At 61.9% G+C, this 13,751-nt stretch overlaps 3 protein-coding genes across 4 annotated transcripts; 1 reads left to right on the forward strand and 2 right to left on the reverse strand.

Annotated features, from left to right (window-relative positions):
• Nucleotides 1-518: 518 nt before the first annotated feature.
• On the reverse strand, nt 519-2,932 carry LOC132492719 (RING finger protein 224). Its single transcript, XM_060102485.1, has 2 exons — nt 683-2,932; nt 519-581 (listed from the first exon to the last, which is right to left on the reverse strand). The coding sequence occupies exon 1, from the start codon at nt 2,121-2,123 to the stop codon at nt 1,536-1,538; it is 588 nt and encodes a 195-aa protein (XP_059958468.1). The 5' UTR covers nt 2,124-2,932; the 3' UTR covers nt 519-581; nt 683-1,535.
• Nucleotides 2,933-3,018: 86 nt separating this feature from the next.
• Nucleotides 3,019-11,216, reverse strand: NDOR1 (NADPH dependent diflavin oxidoreductase 1). 2 transcript variants are annotated; one of them, XM_060102483.1, is made up of 14 exons: nt 10,708-11,216; nt 10,293-10,321; nt 6,867-6,964; nt 5,729-5,827; nt 5,548-5,649; nt 5,223-5,426; nt 4,886-5,007; nt 4,558-4,778; nt 4,377-4,484; nt 4,095-4,209; nt 3,822-3,968; nt 3,618-3,736; nt 3,456-3,550; nt 3,019-3,371 (listed from the first exon to the last, which is right to left on the reverse strand). In XM_060102483.1, the coding sequence occupies exons 1-14, from the start codon at nt 11,180-11,182 to the stop codon at nt 3,227-3,229; spliced, it is 2,079 nt and encodes a 692-aa protein (XP_059958466.1). In that variant the 5' UTR covers nt 11,183-11,216; the 3' UTR covers nt 3,019-3,226. The 2 variants fall into 2 exon arrangements, with proteins under 2 accessions (XP_059958466.1, XP_059958467.1); XM_060102484.1 differs by having other exon boundaries at nt 10,293-10,370; nt 10,708-10,842.
• Nucleotides 10,982-12,170, forward strand: TMEM203 (transmembrane protein 203). The gene has a single exon (XM_060102486.1). The coding sequence runs from the start codon at nt 11,216-11,218 to the stop codon at nt 11,624-11,626; it is 411 nt and encodes a 136-aa protein (XP_059958469.1). The 5' UTR covers nt 10,982-11,215; the 3' UTR covers nt 11,627-12,170.
• Nucleotides 12,171-13,751: the final 1,581 nt, after the last annotated feature.

Raw genomic sequence — 13,751 nt, forward strand, 5'->3', positions numbered from 1 at the left:
CAACCTTGCCATTAAAACTCTGCCAAAGTCTGCACCTCGTTCCCTGGACTGAAGCCTAGGCCTGTGCACAGGCCTGGGCCAGGGTGGGCACCCAGGGCTGCAGCCCCGACAGGGTCCAGGCTGGAGCAGCCAGAGGGAGGCCCAGTGCTGTTTGGAGTCAACCTGGTCTGCTCGCTGGGGGCCAGTCTGGTCCAGGCACACTGCTCAGGAGGGCTGGGCCTGACAGTGTGTGTGTGTGTGTGTGTGTGTGCGTGCGTGTGTGTGTGCACGTGTGTGAATGCCCCACACCTCTGTGCAGAGCCAGCCTCCTGTATGTGCCAGGCAGGACTGTGGGGGCAGGTGTGCAAAGCAGGCCCAGCTGGGCAAAGGGAGAACGCTTCCTCTGCACTGGCCACTGGATGTGAGTGCAGCCAACGGGGGGACAAGTCAGTCCAGCTGGCCCCTGGTGCCTACCTGACCCTCTGAGGTTGTGTGAGAATAGCCTTGGGGCCAGCCTGGGCTGGGGTTGGGACAAAGGTTGGCCGCAGTCACAATCAGGTATGAGGACCAGAGAAGGGCCTCCTGTCTGGCACCGGGACGACCTGGATGTGGAGAAGGAACTTTGTTGCCTGGTTGGTGAAGGCAGGGTAAAGATGACAGCGATGAAGCAACAACATTATCAGTAGCAGCTACCGTTTATTACCGAGAGCCATCTTGCGCGCTGGGCACAGGGCTCAGCATGTCACCAACAAGCCCAGGAGGTGGTGCTGTGACGGCGCCTGTCCTTCAGATAAAGTCCCCAGCTCCACGAAGGGAGGTCACAGAGGAGGCGGGGGCAGAACTGGGGCCCAGCTTGGTGCTCTGTGTCTCCAGGGCCTGGCTGGGCCCGCGTCCCTTGAAGCTGAGGGGCATGTGCTGACCCTCCGGCTGCTCAGGGCCGCCACTCGGATCCTGACTGGCCAGGTGAGCAGGCCCTTTGTGGGCTGGGCCTGTGCGGCAGGGGCCCTCCCCTCAGCTACCCTGACCTTCAGGGAACACACGCTGGGCCTTATCTGGAACGTGGGCAGGTGGGGGGCCTGCAAGGACTCGACTCCAAGGACTCGACTCCCTGCCAGGCCTCTGTTCACTTTCATGTCCATTGCACCCGTCCGTCCTGCTCCTGCAAACAGGCCAGGCGGGAGGGCAGAGACAGCCCAGCAGCAGTGTGGGGCCTGTCCATCGAGGGGCACTTGGGGCCCTGGTCACAGACCTCCTCCAGTCCTGTCCTGGGCACCAGTGGCTCATGTCCGGGCAGCAGGGCAGTCTGGAGTCTCTGGCTGGGTCAGATGCTGAACACAGGCTCCTGGGTGGCCCTCCCTGCCCAGGTGCTGGGTCTTGGTTGAAGGCTAGTGCCCCGGTCACCCTTGGGTCCTTCAGCCTGGTCATCGGGCCTCAGGGCAAGGTGCTCCCAAGGCCCCATGGCACCAAGGCTCGGGCCAGTCTGGGCCTCCTGTCCGCTGGCGGCCGTGGCTGTCCCAGACCCAGGCCGTGCTGGTGGCGGACGTGACGGGCTCTGCTTAGTGGCGGGAGCTGTCCAGCAGCACGAAGAGCAGCCCCAGCAGCGCGAGCGGAGCGAAGATGAGCAGCAGGCCCAGCAGCTCGAGGGCCAGCAGGCCCAGCAGCGCCAGGCGGCGGGCGCAGGGCCCCCGTTCCCGTAGGGCCCAGAGCCAGGTGCCCAGGCAGGGTGGGCAGGGCAGGAAGGGCAGGCAGCCTCGGTTGCCCACAGGCCCCGGCAGGAAGCGCAGCTGGTAGCGGTGCTCTAGGGAGGCCCAGGGCCCGGGGCCCCGGTGGGGGGGCATGCGGAGGGCAGCGGGCGCAGGGCGCTGGGGCCCATCGGCCTGTAGCAGCTCCTCCTGCAGCCGGCAGATCGCCCACTCAAGCATGGGTGTTTTCTGGCGACACAGCGGGCAGCACACCCGGCCCAGGTCAGCACTGGGGGCTGCGCCCAGCAGCCGGTGCAGGCAGCCAGCACACAGGCCGTGGCCGCAGTTCAGCAGGGCGAGGCGGTGCTCTCCGGGCCCGTAGGGCTCAGTGCAAATGGGGCACTCCTCCTCCTCCTCCTCGTCCTCCTCGTCCTCTGTGGGCCTGGCCCAGGGGCGGGCCATGGCTGCGGCCCCCAGCAGGGGCTCACTGTCTGGAGTCCTGGCACCCTGGGGGCTCCCAAGGGCCCCGCCATCCGACCCATCATCTACCAGCACTTGGCGCAGCGGGTCCAGGCGCTCAGGGCCCAGGGAGGCCAAAGGCAGATTGGTGAGCCCAGAGCTGAGGCCAGCAGGGCCATGAGTGGGGGCCCCAAGGCACAGTTCAGGGGCGGTGCCTCCAAGGCAGGGGTCGGGATGGGTGGGTGGGGACCCCAGGGCGGCGACGGGGGAGGCTGGGGCTGTGAAGGTCAGTGTGGCCCTCCGGGGCTGGGGCACGGCCTGGCACTGACCTTGCAGCAACTGCCACCTCCTCCTGGCTCCAGGCCCCAGAGTAAACTTCACTCGGGCCCCAATAGCCGTGCCAGCTCCGGGTGGCTCCTGGGCCCAGCGTGCCGTCCCGTCCCCAAGAGGGTCTGCCAGGCCCAGCCGCAGCGATCCGTGTCAGCCAGCTGTATTCTAGGCGGCGGCGCTGTGGGTAGGCCAGCCTAACTCCTCCAGCAGGAATTCCGCTCCCGGGGCGGGGACGCTACTCACACGTCCCTCCCCAACCAGCCTGGGCCACGCCCCTCCCCTCCTGCCTGAGGCCGCGCCCCCTCCCTCCCAGGGCCCTGGGCCGCTCTGCCCTGGGCTGGGAGGGGATGGTCGACGCCAGCCTTGGCGGGTGCCTCTCCAGGCCTCCCCCTACTGGGCCATCAGGGCCAGGGCAGAGCTTGTACAAGGAGGGCAAACAGCTGGCACCCACCGCGTGAGAATCGGGCACCGAGGTGTGGGGCTGAGCCCCGGTGCCCTCACGCCAAGCAGGGCAGGTGAGCTGTGGGCCCACCCACCACCTGAGAAGCACGACGACGGCACGAGGAAGCACAGGTAAGAAGCGGCCGCCCAGCACCCGTCCTTTATTACTCAGGCTGTACGGCGTGGGCTGCCTGGGGGCCTCCTCCCGCTGCTCGGGGTCTGTGCAGAAAGGAGAGCTGACTGTCCTCCCAGCTGGGATTGGACAGGGAGAGGGGTAACAATGGTCTCCAGAGAGCAGCGGTCAGAGTGGCCGCGGCCAACGGCGGGACGGCTCCTCAGGCCCACGTCTCAGTCTGGAAACGCAGGGTCCGCTGGAGCCTGGCGAGGTAGGCGGCTGCGGCGGGGCCGGAGAGCCCGCCCTCCTCCTGGAAGATGGACGTCAGGGCGTCCGACACGTCAGCTGGCATGTACTTGGCGTTGCTGGAGGGAGAGGCAGGCTAGGGCTCAGCACGGTTGGAGTCCCCAGGGGACTGGTCCCCCACCACGACCTGCGCCCGGGCTCACCCCGCCAGGTAGAAGTGAGCGCCCCGGAGATCCAGCAGCCCCCACACCAGCGGCCCGAGCTCCCGGAGCCGGTGCTGCACATACACCTTCTGCTTCTGCAGGGCGGGGGGACAGGGTGAGTCTGTGCCCCCCAGAGTCCCTCCCCGCCCCCCACACACCCACCTGCTCCCGGGAGAAGGCCGTGACGAGCGTCAGGCAGCCCCGTGTCTGCAGCTCCTTCCACTCAGCCTCCCAGTAGAAGTCCTGGTCCCGCTGGCGGCAGCCAAAGAACAAGACGTTTCCTGGGGAAGCGCGGGGGCCTTGAGCCAGGACTTGGGCCCTTGAGGTTCAGCCCGGCTGCCACCCCGCCCGAGACTCTGTGCTCACCTGTCTCACCCTGGGCCACTCGCTCCTGGATGGCTGCTCGGAAGGGGGCCACGCCAGTGCCTGGCCCCACCATGATCACAGGCGTGTCTGGTGTCTTTGGGAACGTCAGGCCCCCGGACCGCACCCACAGGGGCACCCGAACAGGTCCTATCGCGGGAGGGAGGCGGCGTGAAGAGGCTTGGAGGCCCAGGGCCCTAGCCCGGGGCTGGCTGTGGTGCATGCAGAGGAGTGGGACCCCGCGCACAGCCCCCTGCCCCAGAGAGCCAGGGTCACCTTGCCCAGGGTCCAGAGATGCCAGCCAGTTGGAGCAGAGGCCCCGGCGGGGCTCCTTGAGGCGCGTCTGGTACCGCACCACGGCCACGAGGATCTGCAGCCTCGAGGGGCGGGCCTGGGGGAGGGGACAGTGGGTACCCCACCCTGCTTCAGGCTCCAGCCACTTCACCCGGCTGGTCCCAGTGGCCAGTGAAGGTTGGGGGAGGCCCAAAGCTCTCACACAGGGCCCCGCCGCCCACCCTGGGGGCCCCGGCCCTGGCTGCCCCGAGGCCGGCCCCTCACCAGCAGAGAAGAGGCAATGGAGAAGGCCCGCGGCCGGATCAGGGGGACGAGGTCCAACAGGTAGTCTGGGGGGATGGCGCCAGCCGTGTGTGGGAAGTCGCACAGCACCTGGCGGAGACAGCCTCAGGAGGGCTGCGGCTGCAACGGCCACGCCCGCCCGCCCGCCCGCCCCTGCCCGCACCTCCAGGACCGTCCTGCGGGGCCGGGTGCAGTACTCGCACAGCTCCTCCTGGCCCTGGGCCGAGCTGAACTCCAGCAGCTTCTCCCGCTCGAGCTCATGGCAGGAGAGGCAGGCCAAGAGCTCAAAGAAGGAGCGGCGGGGGACGCTGGCGATGTCCAGGTACTGGGACACGAGGCGCTGAATGGAGCAGGGCTGGGGCAGCCGCGCAGGGCAGGGGACACCTGCAGTGGGGAACGGGAGGCTGTGGGGGGCTGGGGAGGTGGGGTGTGGGCAGCCCGGGGGCTGGGGGCGCAGCGCACGGGCGGCAGCAGCGGCAGCTGGGGCTCACCCGGCTCTCGGGGCTGCAGCGTGAAGTGCTGGGCAGGGTCCAGGCCCAGCACCCGGCAGAACTGCTGGACATGGCTGGCCGTGTTCTCGGGCTGGATCAGCACCACGTCGCCGGCCACAAAGCTGTGGGGGACACCAGGGCTCTGGGGAAACTTCAGAGGAAGGAAGCAAGCGGCCAGGGAGGGCTGGGTGGGGTCCTTGGTCCCCCCTCCCTGGCCGCTGTCTCTCTTCTCTGCCCCGCTGAGTGCCCGCTTTGGAAGAGGACCTGCTGAACCCCGGACCACGGTCCCCCACTGCTGCGGCTGCGCCCTCCACAGGTCCCCAGGACCAACCCTCACCTGACCCCAGAGCCCGTGATGTCGAACTCGATCAGCCGAACATCCTGGAAGTGTGAGGGGCCGGTGACCCTCTGATTGGTGACCATGGGTGCCAGGAAGGGCTGTAGCTCTGAAGGGGGTCCCTGAGGGTCTGTCCCGGCCACACACAGCTCCTCAGAGGAGGGGACCTCCTGGAGGAACTTCAGGGTGAACTTGGAGGGCCAACTGTGAAGGGGGAGGACACCTGTCGGACCACTGGCCAGCCTGGATGAGCGGCCGAGGGAGGCCTGTGGCCAGGCCAGGCCTGCTGCGCCTGCAGGCGCCGCCGCCCCAAGGCCACACTTACAGGACTCCGGGTGGGGTCAGGCCGATGTCAAGGGGCAAAGGGTGCGGCCCCAGCACCTTCTCCCACAGGTCATGTAGCCAGGGGTCGATGGTGGCATCGGGCCTGCAGAGAGCACACGCATGCTGGTCTGGGGACCCTGCTCCCGCTGGGCCTGCAGGAGGGTGCTCCGCCTCCCACTCACCCCAGCTCGTGCTGGTCATCGCCCAGGCACACGGGCAGGAGGGCGCTGCCCCCAAGCTGCAGCAGCCGTCGGTGCAGCTTCTTGGCCACAAAGTTGAACCTACGGAGAGACGGAGGCTGGCGCTGACCCGGGCCCCAGGCGGGGGCAGGAGGGAAGCGCCCAGCTGGCTGCGCAGGGTGGAGGGTCCCAAGTCTTCCTGGGGTCACTTCGCTGCTCCCTGAAGGGCAGCTCCTCGCGGGGCCACTGTCAACGGAAGGGTCTCTCACCCCTCCTGTGGGCGCGCCCACAGCAGGAACGGATGTCTACGTCACGCACTGCACAGAACCCCCAAGGCCCCACAGGCAAGGATCACTGTGCCACCCGTGTTCTGTCCTTTTCACCTGGACGACTGCAGGCCTCATGCTGCGTCCGGCTCTGGAGGTGTCTGTACCCAGCGACCCCTCCCTCAGCTCCTGTGCTGCACAGTTACGGGTTTTAATATTTGGGGAACCTAACGCCATGCATACCCTTGAACACAAAGCCCTCTGTACTTCCCCAAGAAATAACGCAAAGCAACAGCATTCTCTGCTTAGGACGTGGCTACGTTATGAAAACACTGAAAGCAAAAAAAGCAGAGGCAGGCAGTCCCATGGCCACGTCCAGGGAAGTGCTGGCTTCAGGGCAGCTCCCAGGGGCTGGGGTCTTCTGTGCCTGCCGCCTGTTTGCAGCTCTCTGTTCTGTGTGCTCTTGGTAAGCCCAAATGTCTCACACAAGGCTTTTAATACAAGTGGGGGGAGGGCCAGGTAGGCCTTTGTCGCCCTACGTCACACGGCGACAGATGTGGCTCAGACCGTGGACGTCCGGCTCCAAACATCGCCTCCTGCCCTGGAAGGTGCCTTGGGCGTGGCCCCAGCCTGGCGCCCACCTTGCTGCCCCGCCCACTTCCGGCATGGATCCTGCCTGCCCTCCGAGCCCTGGGGCCTCTGGCCACGGAGGAAGTGCCCACCAGAGAGCATCTGTGGGACGAGGACGCGTGGCCAGGGCCACGTCCCAAAGTGGGAGCCCTGGGGGCTGGGTCATCCAGCCCTCTGCCAGGACGCCTTGTGCTTGACCCCAAAGACAGTCCCTGTGGGCCGGCAGCCTGCCCGCCCTTACTCACTTGGCATAAGATGAGTCCCCAAGGCCCAGGACAGCGAAGTCCATCTGACAGAGGGAGGTCGACGGCAGGTTCCTCCGGAAGATGAACCTCCAGAAGTTCTGCAGCAGGAGAGACCGAGCCCAAGTCCCTCTCCTTCCCTGGTCGCAGGCTTACCCGCTGGGCGGCCCGTGCGGGAGCACATCCCGTCCCACGCCCTGCCCTGGCCTCCCTGCAGGCCGACAGAGGGGCTTTCAACAAAGCTCCCCTTCACCTTTGGCCACTGGTGACCTGAGCCCTGAGACACTGCCCTCTGGGTACGGTGCAGGCTTTGCCTCACAGCCCACCTCCCTTCTGCTTTGTACCTGGCCAGACAGAGGCCCCCTGGGGTGGAAGGGTCCTGGGCCTGTCGGGACACAATTCTGCCTACTGGCCCTGGACCACCCCCTGGCCTTCTCAAGACTTTCCTGCAGGGGCCACCGCTGGGGACCACGCCTGCCCTGCCTCCTGAGACCCCCCTGCTCATTCCTGTTTAGACCTTGTCTCAGGCAGGCTGGGGAGCCCCCCCAGGGTGCTTCCTGAGAAAGGGTCCCGAGAAGATGCAATTCCCACGGCTTATGTCTGAAAATGCCTGGCCTCCCCTCACACTGACTGGTAGAAAACAGGGCACACTTTAGATGGAATCGTCTCCCCCAAGAGCCCGAAGCTTTGCTCTGAGCTGGTCCAACTGGGTGGTGGCTGCCGAGAAGCCAGCGTCCCTCTGTGCCCTGCTCTGTGCCCCGCCAGACACCTGGGCACTCCGTAGCTCTGCCCAGGTTTTGCGTGTCTGTCCCAGGGGTGCCAAGCTCTCCCTTCTCGCAGGTGGAACCCTGGCTGCTCCGCCTCCAGTCCTCTGGGTTCTGCTTGTGCTTCTCTTGGTCACTGTCCTTCACGGGGGTCTTTCCTTGAGCGCGTGGTCATTCTTTCTGCTCTATGTGTACTTAAGAATGTGATAGAGGGGGCTTCCCTGGTGGCGCAGTGGCTGAGAATCCGCCTGCCAATGCAGGGGACACGGGTCAAGCCCTGGTCCGAGAAGAACCCACATGCCGCGGAGCAATGAAGCCCGTGCGCCACAACTACTGAGCCTGCGCTCTAGAGCCCGTGTGCCTAGAACCTGTGCTCCGCAACAAGAAAAGCCACCACAGTGAGAAGCCACCGCAACGAGAAGCCCGTGCACCGCAATGAAGAGTAGTCCCTGCTCGACACAACTAGAGGAAGCCCGCACGCAGCAACGGAGACCCAATGCGGCCAAAAAATAAACAAATAAATAAATTTATTAAAAAAAAAAAAGCCGATAGAAAACCCCAAGTTCGCGCCTGTCACCAGTGGGGCAAGGCCCTGGCTGCCTGGGAGGGCACACCTAGCCAGTGTCCTCAGAGGACCATGACAAGGAGGCTGGGGTCTTCCTGTTTAGTGTGCAGCCGGTCCCCAGGCCCCTGGTCTGAGCCCTTCAAAGAAGCCTCCGGTCCGTGCTATGTTGGGAGGGCCCCATCCTGACCACTTCCGTAGGGTGTCCATCCCGGCGCTCTGCCCTCCTTTATCCACCCTCGTCCCAGTGTGACTGTCACCACCTTCATGCTGTTGGATTCCGACGTGAAGTCTGTACCTCTGCCAGCTGACCTGACGGAGGTCTTCATTGCCTCCCCCGCCCCACCCTGCGTCTCTGGCATCCACCATCCTCCTGCCTTTGGTCTCCCAGACTTGCCTCCTCTCCCGTGCGTGCTCCTGTGTGGGCTCTCCTACGGCATCCCCACTCCAACCCAGTTCTTCAAACTTCTGCCTCCTTTCCCCCACCAACATTTAAACAGGCCTGCGTTTCTCCATCTCACGAGTATCCTCTTTTTAATCCCTCAGCCCCACTCACAGCAATAAGCTTTGTTGAATTGTTTAGTGTACAGACGTTCTTCAAAGCTTCTCTTGCCGAGATCACCAGCAGTCCCTTTGCTGATAAACCCCAGCAATGCCTCTCAGGCCTTATCCTACTTCATTTCCCTGCAGCTTTGAGTGCAGGAGACCATCCTCTGGAAACAGTCAACTCTCTGCCCTTGACCTTGGAGATGGTGTGCTCCTTCTTCCTGCTGCTGGGGCCACTTTCCTGCCCCTCACAGGCTTTTCTCCACCTTCCACGCCCTTCGTGCTTAGGGCAACTGCCCTGGGGGAGGGAGGTTCTCCCTTTCTCTCGCCTCCACATTTTGGTCACTGTGACATCCAGCTCCACCCAGGATCCTCACCGGAGCTCCAGACCAGCTGTGCGTCTCCACCTGGATGATGTCCAGGCACCTCACCCTCCCTATTCTCTTGCTTCTGTGCCTGGAACCACCATCCATCCTACTACCTGAGCCCAAATTCCTGTCTTGATTCCATCTTCTTTCTCATCTTTGAGATATGATTACACATTTGATCAACCCTACCTTAACATCTCTGGAGCGGGTCCACTTCCCTCTACTCTGCCACCGTCCTGGCTCAAGCCACCAGGCTCTTGGCTGTGCTGTGCTCCCCCCACCCCCATCGTCCCTGCTCTCCTGCAGCCCGTTCCCCCTGCAGACAAGTGCTAGTTTTGCTAGAATACGGACGTGACCACATCATCCCATGGGTTCCATGGCCCTTTGTTTCAAGTCCATCTGCCTCCCTGTGACCGCTGGGTTTCTGGGGATCCGACCTGGCTGCCCGCCCCCTTCTCCTCTCCAACCCCGACCATCCTGAACTGCTTTCTGCTCATCCCAGAGGCTGGGCTGTTTTCCTCCTCTGCAGAGGCTGCTCCCTCTTTCCTGGTGCCTGGCTAGCCCCCACTTATCCTTCAGGACTTAGCCTATACTCCTTTCTTCCAGAAAGCTCTCCCTGAGCTCCCAGAATGAGCTAGATAGCCCTTATGAATGCTACCATAACATTTGGCCCTTTCTCTGGAAGCATGCACTTCCTGGCATAGTAACTACCTATTCAACTCTTTTGCTTTTGCTATATTTTGAGCTCCGAAAGGGTAGAAGTGTGACTACTGGGTTCTTAGCTAGATTCCCAGCACTAGATTATGCTTGGAATACAGTGTGTAGATTCCCAGCACTAGATTATGCTTGGAATACAGTGTGTGCTCAAAAGATGGTCAAAGAATCGAAGAATGTTCCCTGAAGGTCAGTTTTGAAATACACACAAGACCCGTACCAGATATATATATAGTCCTGGAAAAACATGAAAAGCTAAAGTGGTAGCCTGTGAAGAGTTTATTAAGGAGGACATCCAGAGCCCCCAGCTCCACCTAAAGACCTCCTCCCAAATCCATGGCTGACGTGCAGCAGATATAGTAAGGCAACTATTTATTGTGCTTCTCAAGACTTTCCAGGCAATGAAAATGGGGTGAGGGCCGAAGGCAGGAATCTGAGCTCCTAAGCACAGTAAGCCACTTCAGGTCAGCCTTACCTTCATGTTGTCCGGGGGCTCTCCTTGGCCTGTAGTTGCACAAACAAATATCACCAGGGGCTCATTTATCAGATTCACCTCAACAAAAAGACACACATGTAAGGCCTCGGGCTGTAATGACCAGGCATCCTCCCAGCAGCCTGGCTCCGTCTCCTTCACTCAGAGAGATGGGGTAAATGTACTTAACACCCGCGAACGGCTGGCCTGCCTTCTCTCTTTCAGGGTCCACCCTCCTACCTCACCCCCTCCTCCATGTGCTAAGCTGGCCGCTGTTCCCAAGCTTTCTCGGCCCCTAAATCTGCCGTAACGGAAGGGCCCGCTCTCAGACAAAACGCGGCGCCCTAGAGTCGAGGGCTCTGGGGGCCGGCGCCACAAGCCTGCTGGGTCTCCCCGCCGAGGCCCAGGGAGCCCTCACCACGGGGTAGGAGTCCAGGGCCTGCACCCGGCAGCCGAGCTCCCTGCGCCGGGCCTCGCGGCTCAGCCTCTCCGACACATCTTGGGCTGTGCCTGTCTGGCTGCCGAAGAGCACCAGAAGCCGCGTGTTCGGCATCGGGGTGCGCCCCGGGGTCCCCTGCATTCAGAAACTGGATCGGCAGGAAGCTCCCGCTGGCCCGGGCGGCCGGGATCGGCTCGGACTTCCGACTTCCGGCGTCGGCCGGAAGTGACGACCTTCGGCCGCGCCCGGCAGGGCATGGCGTCCGAACAAGGCGGACGTCGGCTGGCGGCCAGTGCTGGGTCCCGGGCGGGGGCCGGGGGATCGGCTGCGGACCGGGGCCGAGGGCCGGGGCAGGCGGGGCCGCTTTCTGCCTCTCGCTGGCCGCGGCGGCGACGGCGTCAGGTGCCAGCGAGGCCCGTGGGGAGTGGCGGCGCAGCCTGGCGGGTGGGACCATCGGCCGGGCCCTGGCCCGCGCTCAACCGGCGCGATGCTTTTCTCGCTCCGGGAGCTGGTGCAGTGGCTGGGCTTCGCTACCTTCGAGATCTTCGTGCACCTGTTGGCCCTGTTGGTGTTCTCCGTGCTGCTGGCCCTGCGTGTGGACGGCCTGGCTCCCGGCCTCTCCTGGTGGAACGTGTTCGTGCCCTTCTTCGCCGCTGACGGGCTCAGCACCTACTTCACCACTATCGTCTCCGTGCGCCTCTTCCAGGATGGAGAGAAGCGGCTGGCCGTGCTCCGCCTTTTCTGGGTCCTCACGGTTCTTAGCCTGAAGTTCGTCTTCGAGATGTTGTTGTGCCAGAAGCTGGTGGAGCAGACTCGGGAGCTCTGGTTCGGCCTGATCACGTCTCCGGTCTTCATCCTCCTGCAGCTGCTCATGATCCGTGCCTGCCGGGTCAACTAGCCTCGCAGAAGATAAGCCAGAAGGCGAGGCCCCAGGCTGAGGTCCCACTTCTGCCGCACCAGAGGAGAAGTCTGGGTCTGAAAGCCAGCTTGTGCCCTGCTGGGTGCCCAGCTTTCTCTCTATCCGTCATGTCAGAAATTGTTCCCTCAGCAGGGCTAAAAAGAGCAGCCTTGATTCTTAAAATGTATTCCCTCTTATTTCATGCTTTGAATAGCTAATCTTGCATTGAGATCCTGAGAAGGATCCTGAGAAGGCCAGACAGTCCTGAACTCCTCTAACAGTTGGAAACTGCATATAAGTAAAATGTCCTGATGGGCTCTGAGTATTTTCATGGATCCTGGGAAAGTACCCACTGTGCAAAGGCTGCAAAGCTGGACTCGGGATCTCCCCTGGCCAGCAGTGCTGACCTGAGAGCTTACTGCCCCATCCCCCCAGACAAGACTTCCTTAGACGCTTGAGCTCTAAAAAGTGTAAACCAGCTTGTGTCTCCTCCCCAGTTGCACTGGGGAGGATGGCTCTTTCTTCATTCCAGCCCAGGCAGACAGGAGTATGTTGAATAAGCATGATCGGGACCCTATCTGGATATCTGTCGCCTGAGAAAAGAACTTGCTTTCAACGCGCTGCTTGTCTTCCTATCCCAGCAGATTGCAGTGTCACGACTTTTCCACCACCTCATGGCCGGCACTGTTAGTGCACCTGCGACCTTTAGGCCGCCCTAAGGGACCAGAGAGAGGAACAGGTGCTCTGACACGCATAGCCATTGAGACCTACAGATGGGAAGTTTGCAGATGGTCTCAGGCCACGCCTGTTGGCCTAAGGGCTTTGGTTTGATGCCAGTCAGGTGCCAAATGAGAACATTTGCTGAGATAAAAATAAAAGAGAATGTTTTGCTGAAATGCACAGTGGTTGCCTGACCTATTGAGGGTGAAATGAGATGAATCCTGAGACGCTCCCTGCTGTGTGGTGTAGCTGGTTACAGAGCTGAGGTTGTACGGGGGGGGGGTGCTGGAACTTGGCTAGAGCGTGCTGGGTGGATGGGGGCCAGTTCCCTTGGAGAATCCCTGCTTCCTGCCTAGGGAGCCAGGGTGAAGACAACCCAGGTGGACCAGTGTTGAGGACCTACCAAGCAGTTTGTGTGACATCAGAGTCTTTGTGGGCCTTGCTGATCTGCAGAGCAGGGGTCAGCAGTCTGTGGCCTGGGATCTGGTTTTGTGCTGCCCATCAGCTAAGAATAACTTTTCCATTTTCAAAGGGTTGTAAAAACAAAGAAGAATGTGACAGCGAATGTGGCCTGCAGCGTACAGGGTCTCTCAGTCTTGGCACAGTTGGCCTTTTGGGTCGGATCATTGCTGTGTGTGCAGAGGGAGAATTCGTTCTGAGCATTGTAGAGTGTTTAGCGGCGTCCCTGGTCTCCACTCACTAGATGCCAATAGCGCCCCTCACTTGTGACAACCACAAGTGGCTCCAGACATTGCCAAGTCTCCTGGAGGACAAAACTGTCCCTGGTAAGAACCCCTGGGCTAAAATATTTACTGTATGGCCCTTTACAGAACATGTCTCCGGACCCTTGTTCTAGTGAAGCAGCTTCATGACCCCTGTCCTGGGATGGATGCTGCATGGCCTGAACCATTGATATGCTTGAGTTGCAGGCTGGTGTAGTTTGTGCCACAGCTACAAAAATGTCTCCTACCCAGGATTGCCGTAACTTGTGTCAAAGCCAGATACAAGCTGACCATTGGGAGCAGGTTTGCTTTTCGTGTTATTCTTAGTTTGTGTGTTTTGTTGCTCCCCTGTTGTGTTCTGGTCGTTCAGGATTAGGTAACCCTGTCGGCATAGAAGTGTGAGCATAAGAAGGCTTAGCTTCCTTCGGAAAGGTGATTTGAGCAGAGTCCTGAAGGAGCACTTGACCTCTGGAAGGCTGAAATCCAGTTTCTTTTCTCCAGCTGAATAAACAGGGCTGTTAAACTACTGTTAACGTAGTGGTAGCTGCAGACTGCCATGGGATCCAGAAGCTGAGAAGGGCCCTGGGTTGAAACCCGCCCCTGGTCTCCGCAGAGCCCCCGGCGCTCTTGGAGCCTGGTCCCTGACAGGTTAGTGGTGTGGGACTCAGCAGTGTCATTTTTGA

This window comes from Mesoplodon densirostris, chromosome 6 (assembly GCF_025265405.1).
Source record: "Mesoplodon densirostris isolate mMesDen1 chromosome 6, mMesDen1 primary haplotype, whole genome shotgun sequence".
Lineage (NCBI taxonomy): Eukaryota > Metazoa > Chordata > Mammalia > Artiodactyla > Ziphiidae > Mesoplodon > Mesoplodon densirostris.